Here is a 20,698-nt window from a genome sequence, read left to right on the forward strand (position 1 = left end):
GGCGTGTCAGCCACTTAAGTTTTGAATATTTGTCTGACCTCAGCCAATCCCTGAGAGGGGCAGCCACAAGTAGGCTAAGGGAGAAGATAAATGTTTGGGAGGCTTGTTTAGAGTGTTCTTGTCTTGGGACTGCTGCCACTGGGATGTAGCCTGTGTACTGGAGAGATTATATGTTGTTAGGTCACCATGTGCTCCGCTGAGGGCCTGAAAGAATCTGGCTTGAAAGATATTTGCTGGAAGGCATCACCTATGAAAGCTGACCCAAAGAGGGTTCCTTTCATCTCTGCTGCTGGGTGACAGCTGTCCTTGGACATTGAGACTTGTTTAAGATTCCAGGTGTGCATGTGCTTTAAGGGGGTTAGATGTCAGAAATTTCTGCAAGGACTGGGACTGCTCATGGCTGTCCCCTCTACCCCCAACAAGGGCTGCTTGCTTGAGGATCTGTCCTCCTGTATCTATTTTGGAGTATCCTGCACCCTCAATGCTTCTCTCCTGTTGCTTGCTGCAATAAATCTACAAAAAGACAACCCTAGACTGATCCTGTGTTGTTGGTGTGCCTATCATAGGACTGGTAACCTCTGAACTACCAAGGGAGACCTGGGTCAAATTCAGCAGCCCCTCTGGGGATAAGTGCTACAGGAATATGATTGGTTGCTAAACAGTCCGTTCTTTTTCAAGCATAATGCAGGCTATACATGGGTCAAAATTTGGAACAAATTTTCTTTCGAAAAATCTAGTTTTGTACACTTTGTGCCTTGATGGTGCCACCATTGATTTAAAAATTCGACCAACCAAGCCTTCAATTTCACCTGATGCTGCTACAGAAAATAATTTTGGTGGCCAGGAATCTTCTTTTCTTACCTGGTCACACAGTGCATGCACATTTCTTACACGATTCTCCCATTATCATAGGAAATTGTTTGTTTTTCAAAAAAAATTCCAAGCCCTCAAATTCGATGGCCACATGAAAATTAGGTGCTGGGGCTCACTAATGGAGCAAAATTTGAATGGAAATTCTTAGTTACGAAATGCTTTCATCTTTCGACCCAGTATAACCGGCTTAGGAGCAGCTATTCTGCCCTGGGGAGAACCTGAGGTACAGGTGCATCAATAGGGCAAGGCAGTTGTGGAGGGGGGCTGTAATAATTGTTAATGACCCCCTTCCTTGGTGACGGCAGCAGCTCTGTTCCTTCGATCCCAAATTCCTTCCAGTACACCAAGTTTACATATGAAAATATTGCCCTGGGGTTAAATGTGACATTTACAATACACTGAAGTCTCACTCTGCTTTTCTTCCATGTAGTAATATATGAAAAAAATATAACGCTTTATTAATTAAAAACACTTTATTTTGCATTGTATTTAGAAAGGTAGCTGTATACAAAATATATACATTTTCAGTATTTTGAGACGAACTAAAAAATATTCGTCCTAGTTTCTTTTTACATTAGTTTTTTTTTTCTATACAGTGCATTTACAGTTTTTATTCACCCAATTTGTTCAACAAACAGGATAATATATATATATAATAGCATTGAAAATATTGCTTAGGTACAACACGGTCCAACGAACCTTTTAATAATACATATTTACGTCCCACCAGCCTGGAGAAGAGAAGAGAAAGGTGCAATTAATACATAGTGAAAGCAAAGAAACTCAGCTAATGAAAGAAGCTGGATAATCATTTTCTACTACAGTCTCACAACAGGTCAGAAAATTGTAATTTTATGTTCTGAACATTGCAAATCACCTAATACGGATCTGACAATTTCTTAAAGCGATAGTAAACTCCAGTCTTTCACTTGTAAGGTCATAATATGGTTTACATTTAAATACAGTGAACATCTTTTAAATGTGCACCATTTCCGAGATAGTTGCAGCAGCCTGTGACGGCGCATGTGCAATATGGACAGAGCTCTGTGACGTCATCGCAGCTTTAAAATGGAAGGAAAACTGGAGTAAGGGCCAGTTCACACCAGACGCAGCTCAGTACAGTTTTGTGTGCATTTTTTCTGCACTAAAAATGCATGCACCACTAGTGTTCCAGGGGCTTTAGTTGGCACCATACAGTCAGTTTCCGGTGCAGAAACTGATTGCATGGTGTGAACTAGAGCCATTGGAAAACACTGTGCATGCATTTTCCGCAGAAAAAAAGCACACGGAACTGCATCTGGTGCGTGAACTGGCCTTAAAGGGGGAAGCACCTGCACCAGAGACCGCATACTGCTGGAGGGCTTTGTGTGCCCGCTTACCGACCACATCACAAGGATGTATGGTGGCAGAGCTCTCCTGTGCCAGATCAGGTACCTAGTATGTGATCTGGCACTTCTGGGTAGGGGGGGGCACGCCACGTCTGCTGTGCTTTGTCACAGCAGACGCCGGCCAATGGATGACCCGACAATCGTTGGGAAAAACACACAGAACAGAGCTCTGCCTGTAAACAAGGCAGAGCTCTGTTCTGATTTTGGAAAAGTAGCACACTGTTAACACACAAACACTGGCTAGGCACACATTTAACCCTTTGATCGCCCTAGATCAGTGATGGGGGAACCTTGACCCCCCCAGATGTTTTGGAAGTGCATTTCCCAGGATCATCATGCACTCTGCAGTGGAGTTGAGCATCATGGGAAATATAGATCCAAAACATCTCTGGGGGTGCCAAGGGTCGCCATCCCTGCCCCTAGATGTATAACCCCTTCCCAGCTAGTGTCATTACAGTGCATAGCACTAACCACTGTATCAGTGTCACTGGTTTCCAAAAAGTGTCAGATTTTCTGAAACATATAATATCCCAGTCCCCATTTATAAGTCGCTAATCGCCGCCATTACTAGTATATAAAAAAAAAAAAATAATAATTCCAGTATATATCCCATAGTTTGTAGACGCTATATAACTTTTTCACAAACCAATCAATATATGCTTATTTTGTTTGTTAACCAAAAACATGTAGCAGAATACATATTGACAGAATTTTTTTTTTATTGGATGCGTTTTATAGCAGGGAGTACAATATATATATATATATATATAATATATATAAAAAAAAAAAAGAGGTGATCCAATACCACCAAAAAGAAAGCTCTATTTGTGGGGAAAAAGGGCATCAATTTTATTTGGGAACAGTGTCGAAAGGCGGGGCTATTGCCAGTTAAAGTAGCGCAGTGCCGTATCGCAAAAAAAATGGCCTGGTCATGAAGTGGGGTGAAATAAGTTAAAAGGTAAATCTGCCATAATAAGCTAGCATGCCGTGCATACTAGCACATTATGACATTTAAACCCAAACTCAAGTGCACTTAAAGTGGATATAAACCCTCTCCTATTACCAGTGAATACCCTCAGATGATACAAATCTCCCTACATAAGTTTTACTTGTATATCTGCTGTCTTCATCTTTTATATACTGTTTAGAAAGTGCACATCATGATAGAATTTTCACTTCCTCATTTCAGCATTGTAAGAGAAGTCTTGGACACTGGGAGACTGACTGTACTGTGGTTCACATTGATGTGATTTGACATGCGGGAATGAAATTGTGTGCGTTCAGCTGAACTCGTACGATTTCATTCCCACATGTCAGTGTGAACCTGGGCTAAAGAAGCTCTCTCTGCTAGTCTCTTTATTGCGCCCTTCCCTTAGGGCTGGTTTTATCTCGGTTGTCTGAGAACTTGTCAGAAGAAAGCCAGGGGATTTAATGCTTTGAAGAGAGATAAGAAAACACTGCAGATCGATGTGCCCAGCTCAAATTTCATGAATTGCGTTTACAGCCACTGTAAGTTTTGGGTTCATTTCATTATCCCATTTTGTATCCAATGGTGTCCTAGGATTTTTTCCCTTTAGCACAATTGTTTTATTTTTAAATTGACATTTATCTGTGTGTGTGAGGGGGAGAGAGAGAGAGAGAGAAACACCTACTATATTTATTGGCGTATAACACTCACTTTTTTACCCTGAATATAGAGGGTAAACTGTGCCTGTGTGTTATACGCAGGGGGCTGTGGAACGTTTTTTTCCTGAAACTTCCCTCTTAAAGTTAGGGGTGCATGTTATACGCCGATAAATACAGTATATTTTCTTCATCAGACTTTACTACTGCATTTCAATGCACTTCAGTAATAAATTGTAATTTTATATATTTTTCAATTACATTTCACAATAAGATCTGTCTAGGAAAAATATATATATTTTTTTCTAAAGGCATTGCTGTATGTTGCAATGCATTCCCTAGTTAGAAATATGAAACCTTCATCTGACAACAAGAACTTTTCTTGTTGGGTGACCTACGAGATAAACAGCTAAGCACACAGGTTTAACTGTCCATTTCAAAACATGCTGGTAGTATAAAGTGTAGATCTGCCCACAGGGTACAGTTTTAACTGTTCAAAGCATACTTACTGCCGGGATGGCGTCTGATCAGCAATTTGCGGATTTCATCATAGAAAAAGATCAGGAAGAAGAATGGCGTGGCCACAAACCAGTACTGCACTCTGGACACAAGAAAGAGAGGAGATCGTAAGACATTATATACACCGTATACAATTCATGAGCTGTCTTCTTCTATACTCAGATCATTCAAGACAACTGTTCCATGATTTGGAGTCTTTAACGGCTCTCTTTAATAATCATCAATGGGCTTGTCATTCATCTCTTTATAAAATGAAGACTAAAAATAAAAGAGAGAACTTGTTGAAGAAAAGTACTCTACATGCCAAGCGGGAGGTAAAATACTTTTCAGTAACAAACACTGATTTTTGTTATAAACGGGTGACAGTTGCAGCATTCCTTTCAGACTTTTTATTGCTTTAGTTCACCGTTTATATTGCAGCAATATTATTTAGATATTTTTGTTGTTTTTTCCTTTATATTTTATATATAGTAGCGCTGTAGTATACCTTATACGATTCCTTTCAGACTATCTCTTGTTTTTCTGGTGTGAATTGCTCTTATGAATGTGTTGCGCCTAATTCAAAAAACATCTGTGACAGTTTTAGTTCCGACAGTGACCCGTGTGCCGAATTCAGGCAAATTAACTTTATTTCTACATTGTGAAGCATCGCCAACAAATTCTAAATAAAATACCAACAGCTTGTATCCTATGAAAGTTATTATTATTAAGACTTAAGGCTGCATTCACACCTGAGCGTAGGTCGTTCGGTCGTTTTTTCTGGCGTTTTGTCGCGCGGATTCATGCTTATTTGCGCGTTTGCATACAGCGTCGGCCGACGTTTTTGTACTTCAACGTTTTTTATTTAAGCCATTAAAAACAATTATCTTTTCATCACTTGTTGCTATGTTGATAGATTTTTTTTTATCTTCTGCCTGGTGAAATGTTCTATTGATTAAAGCGACGAAACGCCCGTAGCCGCTTGAATCGAGCGTTTCCATTACTTTCTATGGGAAATGGAAACGCCCAAACCACCCGATACGCGCAACAAAAAAGGGTCCGGAACTTGTTTGAGCTTCAGGCGTTCGGCGTTTTGGAGTGGAGATGTGAACCATCTCCATAGGGAATAATGTATTTTTTCCCCTCTAGCGTTTTTGAGCATCGCGCTTCAGGCGACAAAACGCTCAGGTGTGAATGCAGCCTTAAAGCGGTCCTCCACCCTAAAGTGGAGTCCCGCTGATCGGAACCCTCCCCCCCTCCGGTGTCACATTTGACACCTTTCAGGGGGGAGGGGGGTGCAGACACCTGTCTAAAGACAGGTATTTGCACCCACTTCCGGCCACACGCTACGGGCGAAAGACGGGCATTCCGTCACATCCCGTCTGTCGCCCGTTGTGTGCTGGGAACACTCGGCTCCCAGCACACAGCGTGTGAGCCAATCGGCGGGCGCAGCGCGACTCGCGCATGCGCCGTAGGGAACCGGGCAGTGAAGCCGCAGCGCTTCACTTCCTGGTTCCCTCACCGTGGATGGAGGGGGGAGCAGCAGGGTGACGAGCGATCGGCTCATCCTCTGCTGCGATCACCGCTGGACTCCAGGACAGGTAAGTGTCCTTATATTAAAAGTCAGCAGCTGCAGTATTTGTAGCTGCTAGCTTTTAATATATTGTTTTAGTGGCACATCCGCTTTAAGGTAGATAAAAGTTGATGGGGACTCTCTCAGATGTGAGGGTGTTAAGTGTGATAAAATAGGTCTGCTTGGCAATGTGGAGGCAATCATATTTTTGGAGGGCAGATTTATATTGGTTGAAGTTTCAAGAGTGTGGCTACATTGTTTTGGTTGTAGCAGTCGTGGCCTGATTCTGTGTCTAGTGAGGGATACCAGTAAGGATAAGAGGTGAACTGTTGTAGACAGAAGTTGCCAGGACAGGAGTGATATTTTGTCATAGAGGTGTTCAATAGCAGAGAAGAGAAGTGGCAAATGTTTCTACAGGTTACTATTAGGGAGGTGGAAAACAGGGAGAGAGTGAAACTAATAAGGTAGATCAGAGAGAAAAAAGGATTGTTGGAGAGGTTGCACTAGTCTAGTGATGGTGAACCTTGGCACCCCAGATGTTTTGGAACTACATTTTCCATGATGCTCATGCACTCTGCAGTGTAGTTAAGCATCACGGGAAATGTAGTTCCAAAACCTCAAAGGAAGGTTGACACTGGTGAAGGAGGCCAGTAGGTAACAGCAATACTTAAAGAAACTGGAGAAAATAGACAATTACAGTATTCCTAAAGTAAAGAGAGGGGAGGTTGAGTGAAGAACCTAAAAGGTGCTTTGTGGGAATAGAAGGGTTCCAACTTCACCTCCCTTCCATCCACTGGGTCTGGAAGAGTAAGTCCAGAAAAGACCACCATGGAAGAGGGAAGCCGAGTTGGATTCTTGAAGCCAAGTTTCAGTAACAGCAAGTAGATTAATGGAGTTGGTGATACAAAGTTAATAGACAGAGGTGAGTTCCTAAGGGTGTATGAGAAGGGGAGGAATAGAACCATTAGCCTGGTACACAACAACAGGTTTTTCTTTCACGCAACTCCACGGGTTGCAGGGAAAAAAATGAAAGCTTCAGTCAGAGATACTATACTAACAAAGCAAGGTTAGTCCAGCGATCTCCCCCGCTGAGCTGTTGTGTTCTGACCGGGGGATGCTGCCCCCACCAGAACACTCCGATCAGCACTCTCTGCCATTTTTTTTTGAACCGGCAAATGTCTCCCAACATTCTTAAACTTTGTGAATTATGGCTACAGCCAGACGACTAATTAAGACCATATTTATATTGGTGTACAGAGAAAGATTTAGCAAGTGTCTCAAATCCATTCTTAAAGTGGTGTATCAGGCACCATATTAAAACACAAGTTCTAGACAAGTACATGAATTTGGTGAATGCTGCACTACTTGCGCAGAGATCGGACTCACCTTAGAGGGACAAATTTTAGGCCATATGCCATCCCAGGACAGTAGGACAGGAACAATGCTATGGCGAGTTGTGAAAGCAGGCCCAACAGAAGAAATTTGTTGCTGTAGTAGAAAAACAAAAGAACTGATCAATAAATGTTGAGCTGCATTACAGATGTTGCACTCGAATGAATACACAGACAAAACAAAGAAAAGTAAAACGTGACTGCAGAAAAAAAATAGACCAAAGGGTCTACCAAGTCTGCCTCCATTTTTTTTTTAGTTGGTTTTTCTGTCTGAGTATAAGATCTATGTGTGCTCCAATCATGTCTGAATCCACTTATTGTTGGCTGACTCACTACCTCTGCTGAAAGTCTATTCCAGGCATCAACTACTCTTACCAAAATAATACATTAAGTTTTAACGTTCTTACTGCTAGTTTGAGGTTATGTCCCTGTGTTCTTGATATTGGATTCATATTGAAAATACTGCACCCCCTGAACATTATTTACAACCCTCAATGTATTTAAAGGTTTCAACCATGTCTCCCCTTTCCTCTGTACAGATTAAGTTCCTACAGTCTCTCCTGATATGGTTTATATTCACAATTTTTGTTGCCTGTCTATGAATGTGTTCTATTTTATCATCAATATCTTTTTGTAAGTGAGGCTCCAGAACTGAACATGGTATCTAAGTTGGGGGGGGGAGGATCTATATAGGATAATCAGGACATCCTTCCTCCTGTGGAGAACCCTCTAGTGATACACCCTAGAATTCTATTCACGTTCCCCACTGCCAATTATCTGTAAGTGATATACAAAGGTCCATACATCCCATAGCACACTCTTCACAGTCATGTGACAACAATGCTCACTCGTTATAATTTTCATTGACCTCGGACTTACCCAAAGAAGCCCTGCTGGAAGAGCGAGTTTCTTCGGGTCTTTCTGATGATAAGATCCGACATCTGCACTACAACAACGGTCACAAAGAAAGCTGTATATCCTGTCCACTCCATGTATTGGCGCTGGAAGAAGGTCTGCAATAATACAAGATACACTCGATAAGAGGAAAGCGAGCAAAAGGTTTGCAATGATACAGGAAACGCACAATGGATACTTTGTGGATGCTGTCCTCTGCAGTATATACATGGGAAGTATATGGCTGGTTTCTGCTGCAAAAAGTTATCTGGTAATGGAAGCCTTGGTTTCAGAGGCTTAACTTGAACTTTCAGGGCTTGGTGCAAAATACTATGAAAGGCCAGGGGCCCTTCCCTCCGAGCCTGGTGGCAGAACACCAGCCCCCAAGGTGCGAGTGCAACCCTGATAGTTCCATCACTAATGTCATTTAGCTACAAAAAAAATAATTGTACAATTATTTTTTTTATATATTTAGTAGCTGTTTGGGGACATATCAGGGGTCTAAACAGACCTCTGATGTTTCCCCTTTGAGACAAAGAAAGGAGATTGGGTACACAGCCTTCAATCTATATCTCAGCTAAACAGAATGAATGGACAGGAATAGCTTTGTACAGAGGCTTTCCATTCATTCATAAACTGAAGCATAGTAAACACCAACCCTGACTGGTAAATTACATATTTACCAGCCCCTTCCCCACTCTACATCCTACTAACACATTCCCCCGCAGATGCTGATGAGAGGGGCAAAGCTGACAGTGCTGCAGATTGATGAGAGGGAGCCAGGAGAGCACACGGGGGGGGGGGGGGGGGGGGCAGGACCTATATAGGAGGAGCTGTATATAGTAGGAATCAATCCCCTTAATTTTCTTCCTGCAGCTGCTGAATGCCTGCGGGAGGGAGAGGTGAAGCGGCTTTCAGCTGCTGCAGGAGGTGAATGGAGGACATTGGTTCCTCTATATGCTACCACCCTTCTTATCCAGGTGTACAGGAGGGCCACACTGGCCCCTTTGAGCATGGTGCGAGGTTGCAATCGTGACCCCTGTTTGGCTTCATACAGTTGCTGCTATTCAACAGGTCACTATTTTTCTCTGAAATATATATATATGAGCTTCACAGAACAAAGCGTGAACAATGTTCCTCTTTTGTATTCACAATGCATTAGCTATTCTGTCTGGTGAAGAAGACATTCAGAACTCACTAATCCCCAAACTCTTGATTATTGTAGGACTGTTGTTACAGGTCACCACACTGCCCATGAGTTCACAATCCATCTATGATCGTAGGATCTGCTAAGTGTTGGATGGGAAGAAGCTGAACTCATCCACAAGTTACGGGATCGGTATGTTAGCCTTGCCATTGCAACTTTTTTTTCTGAAAATGTTTTACACATCATGCAAAAAAAAAACAAAGCTCCATTGTGATAACGTACCCATTCTTGTCCATAGCTGTCAAGTACTTCCTGATTAGTTGGATCTTCCCACCTAACACGTATACCAATAAGTGTGTAGGGCAGAAAGCCCTGCTCAGCGAAGACGGTGAAGTAAGTCAGAAATCCTGCAACAGACTGGATGATCCCTGTAAATACAAATCAAGGTGTAAGAGCTTAGTACAAAGAAGAGGAAACTGCACTTTCATTTCTTCTACTTGGGGGGTTATAGGGCTTATTTCTACTAAGCTTCCAAAAGCAATACAAATGCATTAGCCAGAAGCAACCAAAGTTCCAGTTGTAATTTCAATGGCACAAAATAGAACACACCAGGAAATATCTGATTGCTTGCTCTGGACTATGGCAATGCTTCTTGTATTGGCTAGCTGAGCTCAGGTGACACTGCCAGCTCTATTCTGTATTGCAGGTAGGCATAAAGATATACATACCAATCTGTATATAGGCGTATAGAGCCAGCTCCTTATTCACCAGTCTGTCAATATTCTTCCTACGCGGCATTCTGTTCATAATGTCCCTCTCTGCTTTCTCATAGGCAAATGAAATGGATGGAATCTGTGGAAGTATGACAGGATTAGATGCCAATATACATGTTACATGCTTTAAGGTTATCGATGGACACAAAGAATATAAATCCACTTTGTGTGTAAGAAAAATGCCTCTGCAAACCCAAATCTATATATATATAAAACTCAACGTGTGTGTGTATGTATGTTCCAGCATCACGTCCAAACGGCTAAAGATATTAACATGAAACTTGGCACACATGTTACTTATATGTCAGCAACAAACATAGGATAGGTGGTTTAACCCTTACCCACCCCCATTTGCCATGGTCGGGGTTTTCCTTTAAAGTCTTATTCAACTCTATGGGAAATACATGTTACTTCATAACTTCCAAACGGCTGTAGAGGTCACATGTTACTTATATGTCCACTTAAACTATAGGATAGTTAATTTATCCCTTAACTACCCCCATTTGTGAGGGTCGGGGTTTTTGTTTAAAGTCCCATGCAAATCAATGGGAAATTTATGTTCCCACATAACTTCTGTACGCCTGGAGATATTTCAATAATACCTGGTACACATATTACTTATATGCCAAATAAAAATATATGACAGTTAAATTAACCCTTACCTACACCCTTATATAAAAGATGGGTATATTTATATTACTATGATTTTCCTCCCCAAAAGGTTAAGATAGGAAGACCGGGCAACGCCGGGTATTCAGCTAGTATTACAATATAAATATCATCACTGTGCTGTAGATAACCGGTGCAGGGAGCAGAACTGGCGGATGGGCCCTGCAGGCTCCACCTACTATATAGGCTGCCTGCAGAAAAACTACAGAAGGTGTTGGAGATAAGAACGGTCACCCTACCCAAGGAGAGAGCGCAGCAGTGACCGGTCATTAACCACTTGTCCACCGGGCCTATTTTGGCACTTCTCTCCTTCATGTAAAAATCACAATTTTTTTTGCTAAAAAAAAAGCAGAACCCCCAAACATTATATATTTTTCTAAGCAGACACGACACCCTAGGGAATAAAATGGTGGTCATTGAAAAATTATTGCGCAAATACCGTGCAAGAAAAAAAGTTATACGCCTTTTTTGGGGAGAAAAAAAAAACGGTTTCATGAATTAAAAAATAACAAAACAGTAAAGTTAGCCCAATTGTTTTGTATAATGTGAACGGTGATGTTACACCGAGTAAATAGATATCTAACATGTCACGCTTTAAAATTGCGCACACTCATGGAATGGCGCCAAACTTCGATACTTCAAAATCTCCATAGGCGACGCTTTAAAATGTTTTACATTTTCGAGTTACAGAGGAGGTCTAGTGCTAGAATTGTTGCACACGCTCTTAACGCACGCGACGATACCTCACATGTGGGGTTTGAACGGCATTTACGACTTACATGCGTGTTCGCCTCTGAGCACGAGCTACCGGGGACAGGGGCGTTAAAAAAAAAAAAAAAAAAAGAAGTAAAATAAAATTTAAAACATTTTTTTTTTTTTTTTTTTTATCTCTTTTATTCCTATTACAAGAAATGTAAACATCCCTTGTAATAGGAATAGTGTGTGACAGGTCCTCTTTATGGAGAGATGTGGGGTCAATAAGACCCCCACATCTCTCCTCCAGGCTGGAAAGCATGAGATCGTGAAAAAAAAAAATCACCAATCTCATGCCGACAGCCGCGACTGCTGCTTTGTTTACTTCCGGGTACCAGGGCGTGACATCACAACGTTGCGCTCGGCCTCCGACGGTCATAGAGATGACTGGTGACCATCTTGGGCTGCCTCAGAGGGGAAGGTGGGAACGAGCGCTTCCGAAAATAGACAGAACCGCAATCTCCCGTGTATTTGGCTCGCAGTGACTTCCCGCCATTGGACCAGTGTTATGTCCATCATAGGAGTCAGGCCGGGTACACAGAAAACCCGACTCTGTCTATTTCGACAATAACAAGGCTGCAGATTGGCAATGGCGAGGCTGCAGATGGACGCTGATAAGGCTGCATTTATGGGCACCGATTGGCTGTACTGTTACAAGTGAATCAAATATAAAGCTATAGTTCATTTCTAATACAATGTTTTTACTTACAATGTCTGTCCCCAGGTCAATGAACAGGATGGTGATGGTGCCGATCGGCAGCGGAACATTGGCAACAATGTATATCAGGAATGGGCACAGCTCAGCGATATTCTTGGTCAAGGTGTAACCAATAGACTTTTTAATGTTGTCAAAGATTATACGGCCTGTAAAATGGAAAAGACTTGTTGAGACACTTGCATTTCTGCAGACATGATAAAGAAGGAAAGGAAGCTTTTCATTAGTGATAGACTAACATCTAATCTATTGTTCCCTGGCATGCAGCTGTTTACTGTTCAGAGAATGGTGAAGTACCAAACCAGTTACCCCAGTGATCAGAGCAAGACGTGTAGAACCTGTATATTTGACTGTAAAGCTAGACATCCATGCATAAATTATCCAGCCTGTGCACTGATATGAGAGAAATCTAATATATTCCTTCACAGTGTGGTTAACCAGTTTGGCTCCAGAGCAATTTTTATTTTTTTTCCCACACACTGTACATTTAGAAAATCATAATTTTTGGCAATTAAACTCCCAGAAAATGATATATTTTCTGAAAGTAGAGGCCCTGTAGAATAAAATGGTGATAGTTGCAAATTTGTATGAAATTTTGTATTAAAAGTTAATTAAACGCAAATTTTCATTAAAAAGAAATACCCATTCTTGGTTAAAATATAAAAAGATGAGGTTGAATCGAGTAAATAGATAATTAAACTTTCCATGTCTTAAAATTGCATGCGCCCGCAATATCACCAAAATTAATGAGGCCCAAAACTCCCCCCCATAAGGTGACACTTTAAAAGCTATTACAGCTCAGTTTAGAGTTAGCTATGAGCCTCTTACATGCGCATGCACACCCTGTGTAGAGATGTGTGGGGGTTTCCGGATTTGTATTAATTTATTTTACTTGCTATCACAAAACTCCTATGTGATAGCATTAGGCAGATGACAGGTACTCTTTATGGCATAATAATAATAGACCACACTGTCTTCCCTGCTCTTCACATCATCTAACCAAACACAAATCAGCTTGGTTAGAAGTGTCCACTGGCTGTACTGTGAAACCAGAAGTGACATCACTTCCGGGTTCACTGTTTGCAAGTAAGATCGAGGCAGGGATTTGCCTCGGTCTCACTGCACTTTCTCTCCTTCAGCCGGAGGATGTGTTCCCAGGCTCCGGTGAGTGCATGACAGCCTGGGAACCATGGAAGGAGAGTGGGAAGGCACCGCACGGCCGGCTGTGTAAATCTGGTCGGGAGCTGCCACTTCACTTCCACTTTGAAGCCAGTCGCCGGATGAACAAAACCCACACAAGCCGATGACTGCGGGACTTACATAGTACGTTCAAAGAGCTCAATTGGTTAAGGTGATTCTCCCCTGCCAGCTACTGTATTCAAACAGCCGGTGACTTGTCGTTAAGGTTCCCCTAACGAGATGGTTCCTGTAAAGGACTGCGCAGGCGCAATCCTAGCCGACGGAAATCTCAGAACCTCGGCCGGCATCCAGGCTCATTCTTTAACATCCCTGTGGATTGGAGGATGTTAAAAAAAAAAGGCCGAGCGAGCCGTCCGAGCGAAGTGAGGCCGACTGGCCACTTTCCTCGAATTCCACGTCGCTCGAGGTTTGGGGATTTCCGTCGGCAAGAATTGCTTCTGCGCAGTCCTTACAGGAACCATCTCATTAGATCACCGGCAACCTGGTTGCAGTCCCTTTTGGCCAACAACTTCCACCTAGCTCCCTCAATTTTCCAATCAAAGTTTGGTGAGACGGGTGGTGCAGTGAGAGTCACCCACAGCTCAAATATCAACTGATATTCAAGCCATGTATGGCCAATTTAACATTTTAATCCATTGAAAATTTCTCACTTATACGTCTGCTCACCTTCTTCCACACCAGTAACAATGGAGGCAAAATTATCATCCAATAAGATCATGTCTGCAGCATTTTTGGCAGCATCCGAGCCAGCAATTCCCATAGCAATGCCAATATCTGCCTTCTTCAGAGCTGGAGAATCATTCACACCATCACCAGTCACAGCAACCACACAGTTCTGGAAGACAAAATATTCCATTAGATGGCAGGGTCCTCGCTTTTCTCTAGTAGTACTGCAAAGTGTGTGTGCACATCATTACACTACAGCTATCATAGTGTGTCTAAGCAGAATATAGCACATATGGTGAATGGAGGCTATAGCATGAAGGATAAGGGTGGGATTAACTACATAGAGCACCCCCTAGTGACGGAGAGAGGTAGAGACAAAATTATTAAAGGCAGACAATGCATGTGTAACATAATACTCTCTGTTGAAATCTATTATGTAAAATATTACTCAATTAGAAGTCAAGTTTAGACATTGCAAGAGAAAACTCTATTCCAGGAACGCCTGAAAGAGAAGCAGGTGGGAAACGAACAAGAAGAACAATGCAACCAATAATATACTGTAAAACTTGTAAAGTCATTACTGGTGTCTGTAAGATGGCACACAAGTCCATGAGTCTGTTTTTAGAGGGGAAGACGGCTACATGCACCCGTCCTACTTACCTCCCTTTAGCAAAAGAAGTACCAGTACAAAGAAAGCTGTCCTTAGCAGTAGCATACACTGAACAATAAAGAGTGCTATGAACCTAGAGGATCAGGAGCAGACAAAACTCCTCATTTTATGAAGAGCTTGTCCCAAGTTCATACTTGAAATGTGAATGTGTCTTTTTTTTATGACATCCCAGTAATCTGAGGCTACATTGCATAAGGGGAAGATCTGTTCTTAGCTTGAATCTCATTACACTAACATATTCATCACAGGGAAAGTCTTTCATAACCTTGTCACTGTTACAGACAATGTTGTGAAGCCTAAGGCTGGCAATGGCAAGCATGAGTTCCTCTGAAAAGATCAATTGCTTCTTATTCTTCTTCTTCTGTGGGCAGAGATGTGGACCCACCAGCTAAGTAGAAATAATTTTCCACAAATTCACATGCATCAGATCTGAGTGCTTTTTCACCATCTTGAGCAGTCCACAAATTGCTACAGCAAGAGAAGGTCTGCTATCAAAAACATGTACTTTCATTCTGTAGTCTATGATTTAATTGCTGACATCATTGTTGCGATAACAAAAACTTCCTCAAGTCCAGATGCTATCTTCTCAAACAATAAACCAGTGGAACGTTTGCTCAATGCTGACCATAACAGCAACTGGTTCTTGATTGAAGCAGAGGAAGGGTTGTTGTTCAGATTAGACCCGATGAGGGAAACACTTTCATAATGAGCTCTTGAGTCAAAGATCACTCTGCTCTGACCTTGCTTGTGAGGATGGTACACATCAAAGTATGGGAAGCACCAACATTCCTCTCCTTCCTTGAGAGGTGGTTCAGGTTTTTTCATCACCATATTAGATATTTTTGGGAAGCTTTGCAACCTTTTACTGCTAGGTCTGTACGATACCAGCAGTTTGACCGTCGGGATGTCACTGGGAGTGTGTGTCTATCTGCAGGCTGTCAGACAGACGCAATCCAACGGCTAAGCAGCCACCCAATTGCTTCCAAACACCCCCAGTAACAGTCATCCCCCTACCATGATTTCCCAGGCTCTGCGCACCTGAGACCAGTGTGGCAGGTGCCCGACAGTGATGTGTAAAACATGTAGGGGGCTTTTAAAGGCATTGCCTATGGAAAATATAGGGTACTGAAATCTGTCGTCATTTCACAGACACACACAATTTTAAGGTTTATCTACTTGCAATCCAGTCTTTTATATTCTACCAAAAATTGGGCAATTTACTGCATTTGTTGTCCATAAAATTAACTTTAGTGCATTATTTACTGACATTTTGCTTTTCCTAAAACTGCTGCACTAATATTGTGTAACATAAAAAATTGGAAATGCCATAATTTTATTCTCTAGGGTGTCTGCTTTCAGCATATATATTTTGGGGGTTTTATGAGACAGGTAGTCCTTTGTCCCTTAATGATGTCTGTGGCGATGAAACGCCATTGGGCGGAGTTTAGCAGTGACATCATCATGCCCGCTTCTCAGGACAGTCTGGCTTTTGTATACTTGCCCCTTACTGATGTTCTGTGAATACAAACAGTGTTACATTATACTACTGTATGGAGTTCACCTCCTTTTTGGTGGATATCACTTGGTTTAATGTGATTGGAGTCCCTGTGCAGGAGAAGATCCATCCAAGTTGGCAGTGTTATGGTCTTATGTGCTTAAGTGGTATTAATCCTCCTATGCTTTGAGGTCTTATCCTCAGGTGAGCAATAAATGTGTGGAAAGGTGGTGGAGCACAGAACGATGCTATTACTACTTGTAGACTTATTTTGTATTCCAGTATTGGCGAGTGCTACTGTTTGATTGCTTAGGTTTATGGGTACTAAGGGCAGTTTTTATATTTTAGTAAACAGTGAATTGTTACCCATGTTTAGCCATCCCTAAAAAATATTTAGGGGGCAGTCAGGGCAAAGATTTCTATTCCAAAAAGTTTCCCCAGCCAGACATCTGATTACATGGGAAGCGTGGAAGTGGTGCTTCTGTGCGACACCTGAGAAATGAGCCACACTGACCTGCCTCTGACATCCTTCCACTATAATGAGCTTCTGCTGAGGCGATGTCCGAGCAAACACGATCTCCGAGTGATGAATCAGGATTTCATCCAGGTCTTCGTCATCCATGTCTTTCAGATCTGCGCCATTCACCACGGCTGCTTTTGCATCACTGCAAAAAGGTAAATGAGAAATTCTAACCATTGTTTTCGGCAAATATATTACCAAAATGTATATCTATGCCAAGATATTGTATACACAGGGTCTCCTTCTACAGCAACAGACACTATATATTATTAGCAGGATTTTGTAGACACAATATAATGCCTCGTTTCCACTGAACGGAACGGTTCGGGTCAGTAACCATTTGGAACGGTTAGAATGGACCGGTCTATTCTCGTGAGCATTTCCACTGCAAATCGGACCGTCAGGGACCATACAGGATTTAGAAAAAATGCCTAGCGCATCCACCAATCAGTGGAATGTATTGCATCTCCGCCCTAATGGAATCGTTCCATTTTCTATGGCCCCACATCTGAAGCAGGACCCAGAATGGTCCGGTACGATTCAGTTTTATGGCACACTTTCATAATGGAAACACCCAAAATAGCGTACCGTACCAATCCACTCAGTGGAAACGAGGCAAAAGATCTTCACAGACAGACAGCTGTAACAGCAGATTGTCCTCTTACCGTGGGTTAACCTCGTCAATAGCAATGTTAAGTCGAGTGGCAATATCATCCACAGTTTCATTTCCAGCTGAGATGATACCAACACTTTTAGCTATAGCTTTTGCTGTGATCGGGTGGTCACCTGTTACCATTATAACCTAAATTGAATGAAAAAGAAGTGCAATGAGTCATCCAAAAGTTCTTCATCAAGGCACAATTTACTTTACAGAAAACTAAGACAGTGCAGACCTTGATCCCAGCACTCCGGCACTTGGAAACGGCATCCGGCACTGTGGAACGAGGTGGATCAATCATAGAGAGAAGTCCAACAAAGCAGAGATCCGTGGTCTGAAAGTTCATGGACTCGGTGTCAAATTCATAGGATGGGGTATATTTATCTTCTGGGAGATAAAAATGGCAGAAACCTGAAGGCATAAAAAACAGCGTAGAGATGAGCTTCAGCAGAATGACTATGTACAAGAAAAAGAAGAGCTATACAAATCAGATAAACAAGGGACCTACAAATCACAGTAAACCCAGGATCCAATTAGTTTTCATCTTTTACTGATCTGATTAGGAAATTAAAATGGTCGCCCTTTTTTTTTTGCATGCTAGTCTCAAATAGAGGATACTAAAGTTACGAAAATTCTCATACGACAGAATAAAAAAATCTGAAGTAATGTATTGTATTTTTGGACGACAACTGTACGAATACGGATAATTTTGCATTAATGGTGGTGAGCGGCTCTCGAAAGCTGTGTACTAAAGATCAGATTATTATAGGATTGCTTTGAAAGCGGCATTTTTCATACAATTTTCTGATCAAGCCTGAGCAGATCATTAATACAGTATTGCTTTGTTGTTTTTTAATAAGACCATTATTTCCTGTATACAGCAACATAAATCTATACTCATTTCAGTCATTTCTAGTAGAAGCTGCAAATTGTTCTCACCCAGGACTCTCTCTCCAAGGCCTCCGAGCTCCATGTAAGCTGTCTGGAAGGAATCTTTCATGGTTTCATCCAATGGGACCTCCTTACCACCCATCATAATTGTGGAACATCGATCTAAGATTCTTTCTGGAGCACCTTTCATGACCAGCAGCAACCTCTTATCATTGGGATCGTCCGTCTCGTGTACAGAAAGCTGGAAACACAATCACGTGTCTTTTAGTTCATGTGATCATAGGCCTATGTGTGGAGACAGCAGGATTACTTCCAACTCCTCGTACCTGAAACTTGTTGGTGGAATTGAAAGGAATCTCGGTCACCTTCCTGTTATCATTTCGAATCTTCATCACATTCCCTGTTATGATCTCAGAGAATTTCAGCAGGGCTGTTTCTGAAGCATCTCCCACCACAATTTTCTGCAGAAAAGGGATCAGATTATTTATTTTGAAGTTTACTATGTGGAGCTTACACCAAAGCTTCTAGACTAGCTTCTCAATGAGGGCTTTACTCCGGCATCCACATATTCCACCCTATGACAGCAGAGGGATATCGTGCAGCTACCACCCCCAACTCACAAAAATAGTGAATTATGGCTACAATGGCAGGTGCAAAATGTACTTTGAGGCCGGGTTCACACTTGTCCGGCAAACGCTCCGACATTGGGAGCTCATGTCGCATGACGTGTGAAAATCAATGTTTCCCTATGAGAGCCGTCTTAACTGGTCCGACACAAGTCGGTCCGACTTTGAAACTGCTCCCTGTACTACTTTGATCCTACTTCAGCCCATTGAATATCATTGAAGTCGGACCAAAGTAGGAGCCTTGTCCTTACCATCCGACTTTTGACATCCGACATTGTGATTACAGCAGCAGTAAAAGGAATTTATCTCACTCTGGGATTGTTTTGATTGGTCAAAGAACAAGTCAGACTATCACAAAGTCGGATCAAAGTAGTATCCTGTTCATGAAAGTTGGATGGATGTAGGATCAATGAAGGACCAATGTCGCAGAGCAAAGTAGGATGAAAGTCGTACTGCTGTTGTGTAGTATAGTGTGAACCCAGCCTAAAGCAGACCTTCAGTCATTGTTTCAACTTGGCATCTATTAAATCTTCTGCCCTTGTTGTTGTAACGTTGGATAGTAAAAAATATTCTGCCAGTAAATCCCTTATACAGCCCACTTCCTGTTTCCTTATACAGCCCACTTCCTGTTTCTTGTCTGGTCATTAGCCTAGGCTTATCATGCACAGCTCTCTCTCTCACTCTTGTGAGAGTTTGCCAGGAAGGGAGGATGAGTCATAAGAGGGCCAATGAGAGCTGGAGGTGTGTGTCTGTAAATCCAGGACGTGAACAGGCAGCAGCTTCAGCTGCCCACAGTTAAAATGGCTGCAGCCAGACTCAGTGGACGGAGATTTCTGCAGCATATTTGGCAAGTACAGAATCACAGTATATATAAAATAATATGCAGGTTGGAGGGAAGCTTCAGAATGGAAAATATGTTTTTATTACAAAACTATGTGGGGAGACTGCAGTTCCTCTTTAAATGTGACTCCAGGCAGTACTGAAAACCGTCCAGGCAAGTTCCATCATTTCTAATTGCCTTCTATAGGATTAAACACAACTGTGAGTTCTATATATACCTTCATAACGGGCACATCTTCTTGTCCACCCCTGAACTCAGCCCGGTTACATAGACTGACGATCGTACACAGTGCTTTCCAGGTTTCGGATGTCTGTTCAAATGAATGATCTATACATACAAAAAAAAACATATTATTTGAATAAAACAAGTTTTTATAGGCAAAGTCATATTAATATAATGATATATAAAAGTGGGAATTATTTGGATTCACTAGTTGTGGGGATCATTTAGTGTTGTGCCACATTGTTCCTATAGGTCAGTGATGGAGAACCTTGGCACCCCAGATGTTTTGGAACTACATGTCCCATGATGCTCATGCACTCATGCGGTGTAGTTGAGCATCATGGGAAATGTAGTTCCAAAACATCTGGGGTGCCAAGGTTCTCCATCACTGCTATAGGTGTATATGTGTTTTTTTTTTTCTTCTAAAGCCTTGTACACACAATTGGACTTCCAACCAACTTTTCAGTGGATTTTGGTCTGAAGGGCATTGGCCGTGAACTTGTTCTGCATACACACGGCACAACATTTTCAGCCAACATTCACCAAACCACGTGGTTTTTCAGCTCTTTACCGCCACCCTTTGGGCAACTAGTTATGGTTGGCTGATGTTTA

The 20,698-nt window shown here is 42.0% G+C and overlaps 1 protein-coding gene across 2 annotated transcripts in view; it reads right to left on the bottom strand.

Moving 5' to 3' along the window:
- Positions 1-1,327: 1,327 nt before the first annotated feature.
- The window catches only part of ATP12A (ATPase H+/K+ transporting non-gastric alpha2 subunit), a 46,752-nt gene continuing 27,381 nt past the window's right edge, over positions 1,328-20,698 (bottom strand). For both annotated transcript variants that reach the window (XM_040326380.1, XM_040326381.1), the window contains exons 10-23: positions 20,082-20,191; positions 18,724-18,858; positions 18,446-18,638; positions 17,742-17,917; positions 17,514-17,650; positions 16,843-16,993; positions 14,164-14,332; positions 12,292-12,446; positions 10,116-10,239; positions 9,670-9,815; positions 8,226-8,359; positions 7,342-7,443; positions 4,394-4,485; positions 1,328-1,604 (exon numbers count right to left, since the gene is read on the bottom strand). In XM_040326380.1, coding sequence (XP_040182314.1) covers positions 1,576-1,604; positions 4,394-4,485; positions 7,342-7,443; positions 8,226-8,359; positions 9,670-9,815; positions 10,116-10,239; positions 12,292-12,446; positions 14,164-14,332; positions 16,843-16,993; positions 17,514-17,650; positions 17,742-17,917; positions 18,446-18,638; positions 18,724-18,858; positions 20,082-20,191 — 1,853 coding nt within the window. In that variant the 3' untranslated portion in view covers positions 1,328-1,575. The remainder of the gene's footprint in view (positions 1,605-4,393; positions 4,486-7,341; positions 7,444-8,225; positions 8,360-9,669; positions 9,816-10,115; positions 10,240-12,291; positions 12,447-14,163; positions 14,333-16,842; positions 16,994-17,513; positions 17,651-17,741; positions 17,918-18,445; positions 18,639-18,723; positions 18,859-20,081; positions 20,192-20,698) is intronic.

Source organism: Rana temporaria, chromosome 10, assembly GCF_905171775.1.
Source record: "Rana temporaria chromosome 10, aRanTem1.1, whole genome shotgun sequence".
Taxonomy (NCBI): Eukaryota; Metazoa; Chordata; class Amphibia; order Anura; family Ranidae; genus Rana; species Rana temporaria.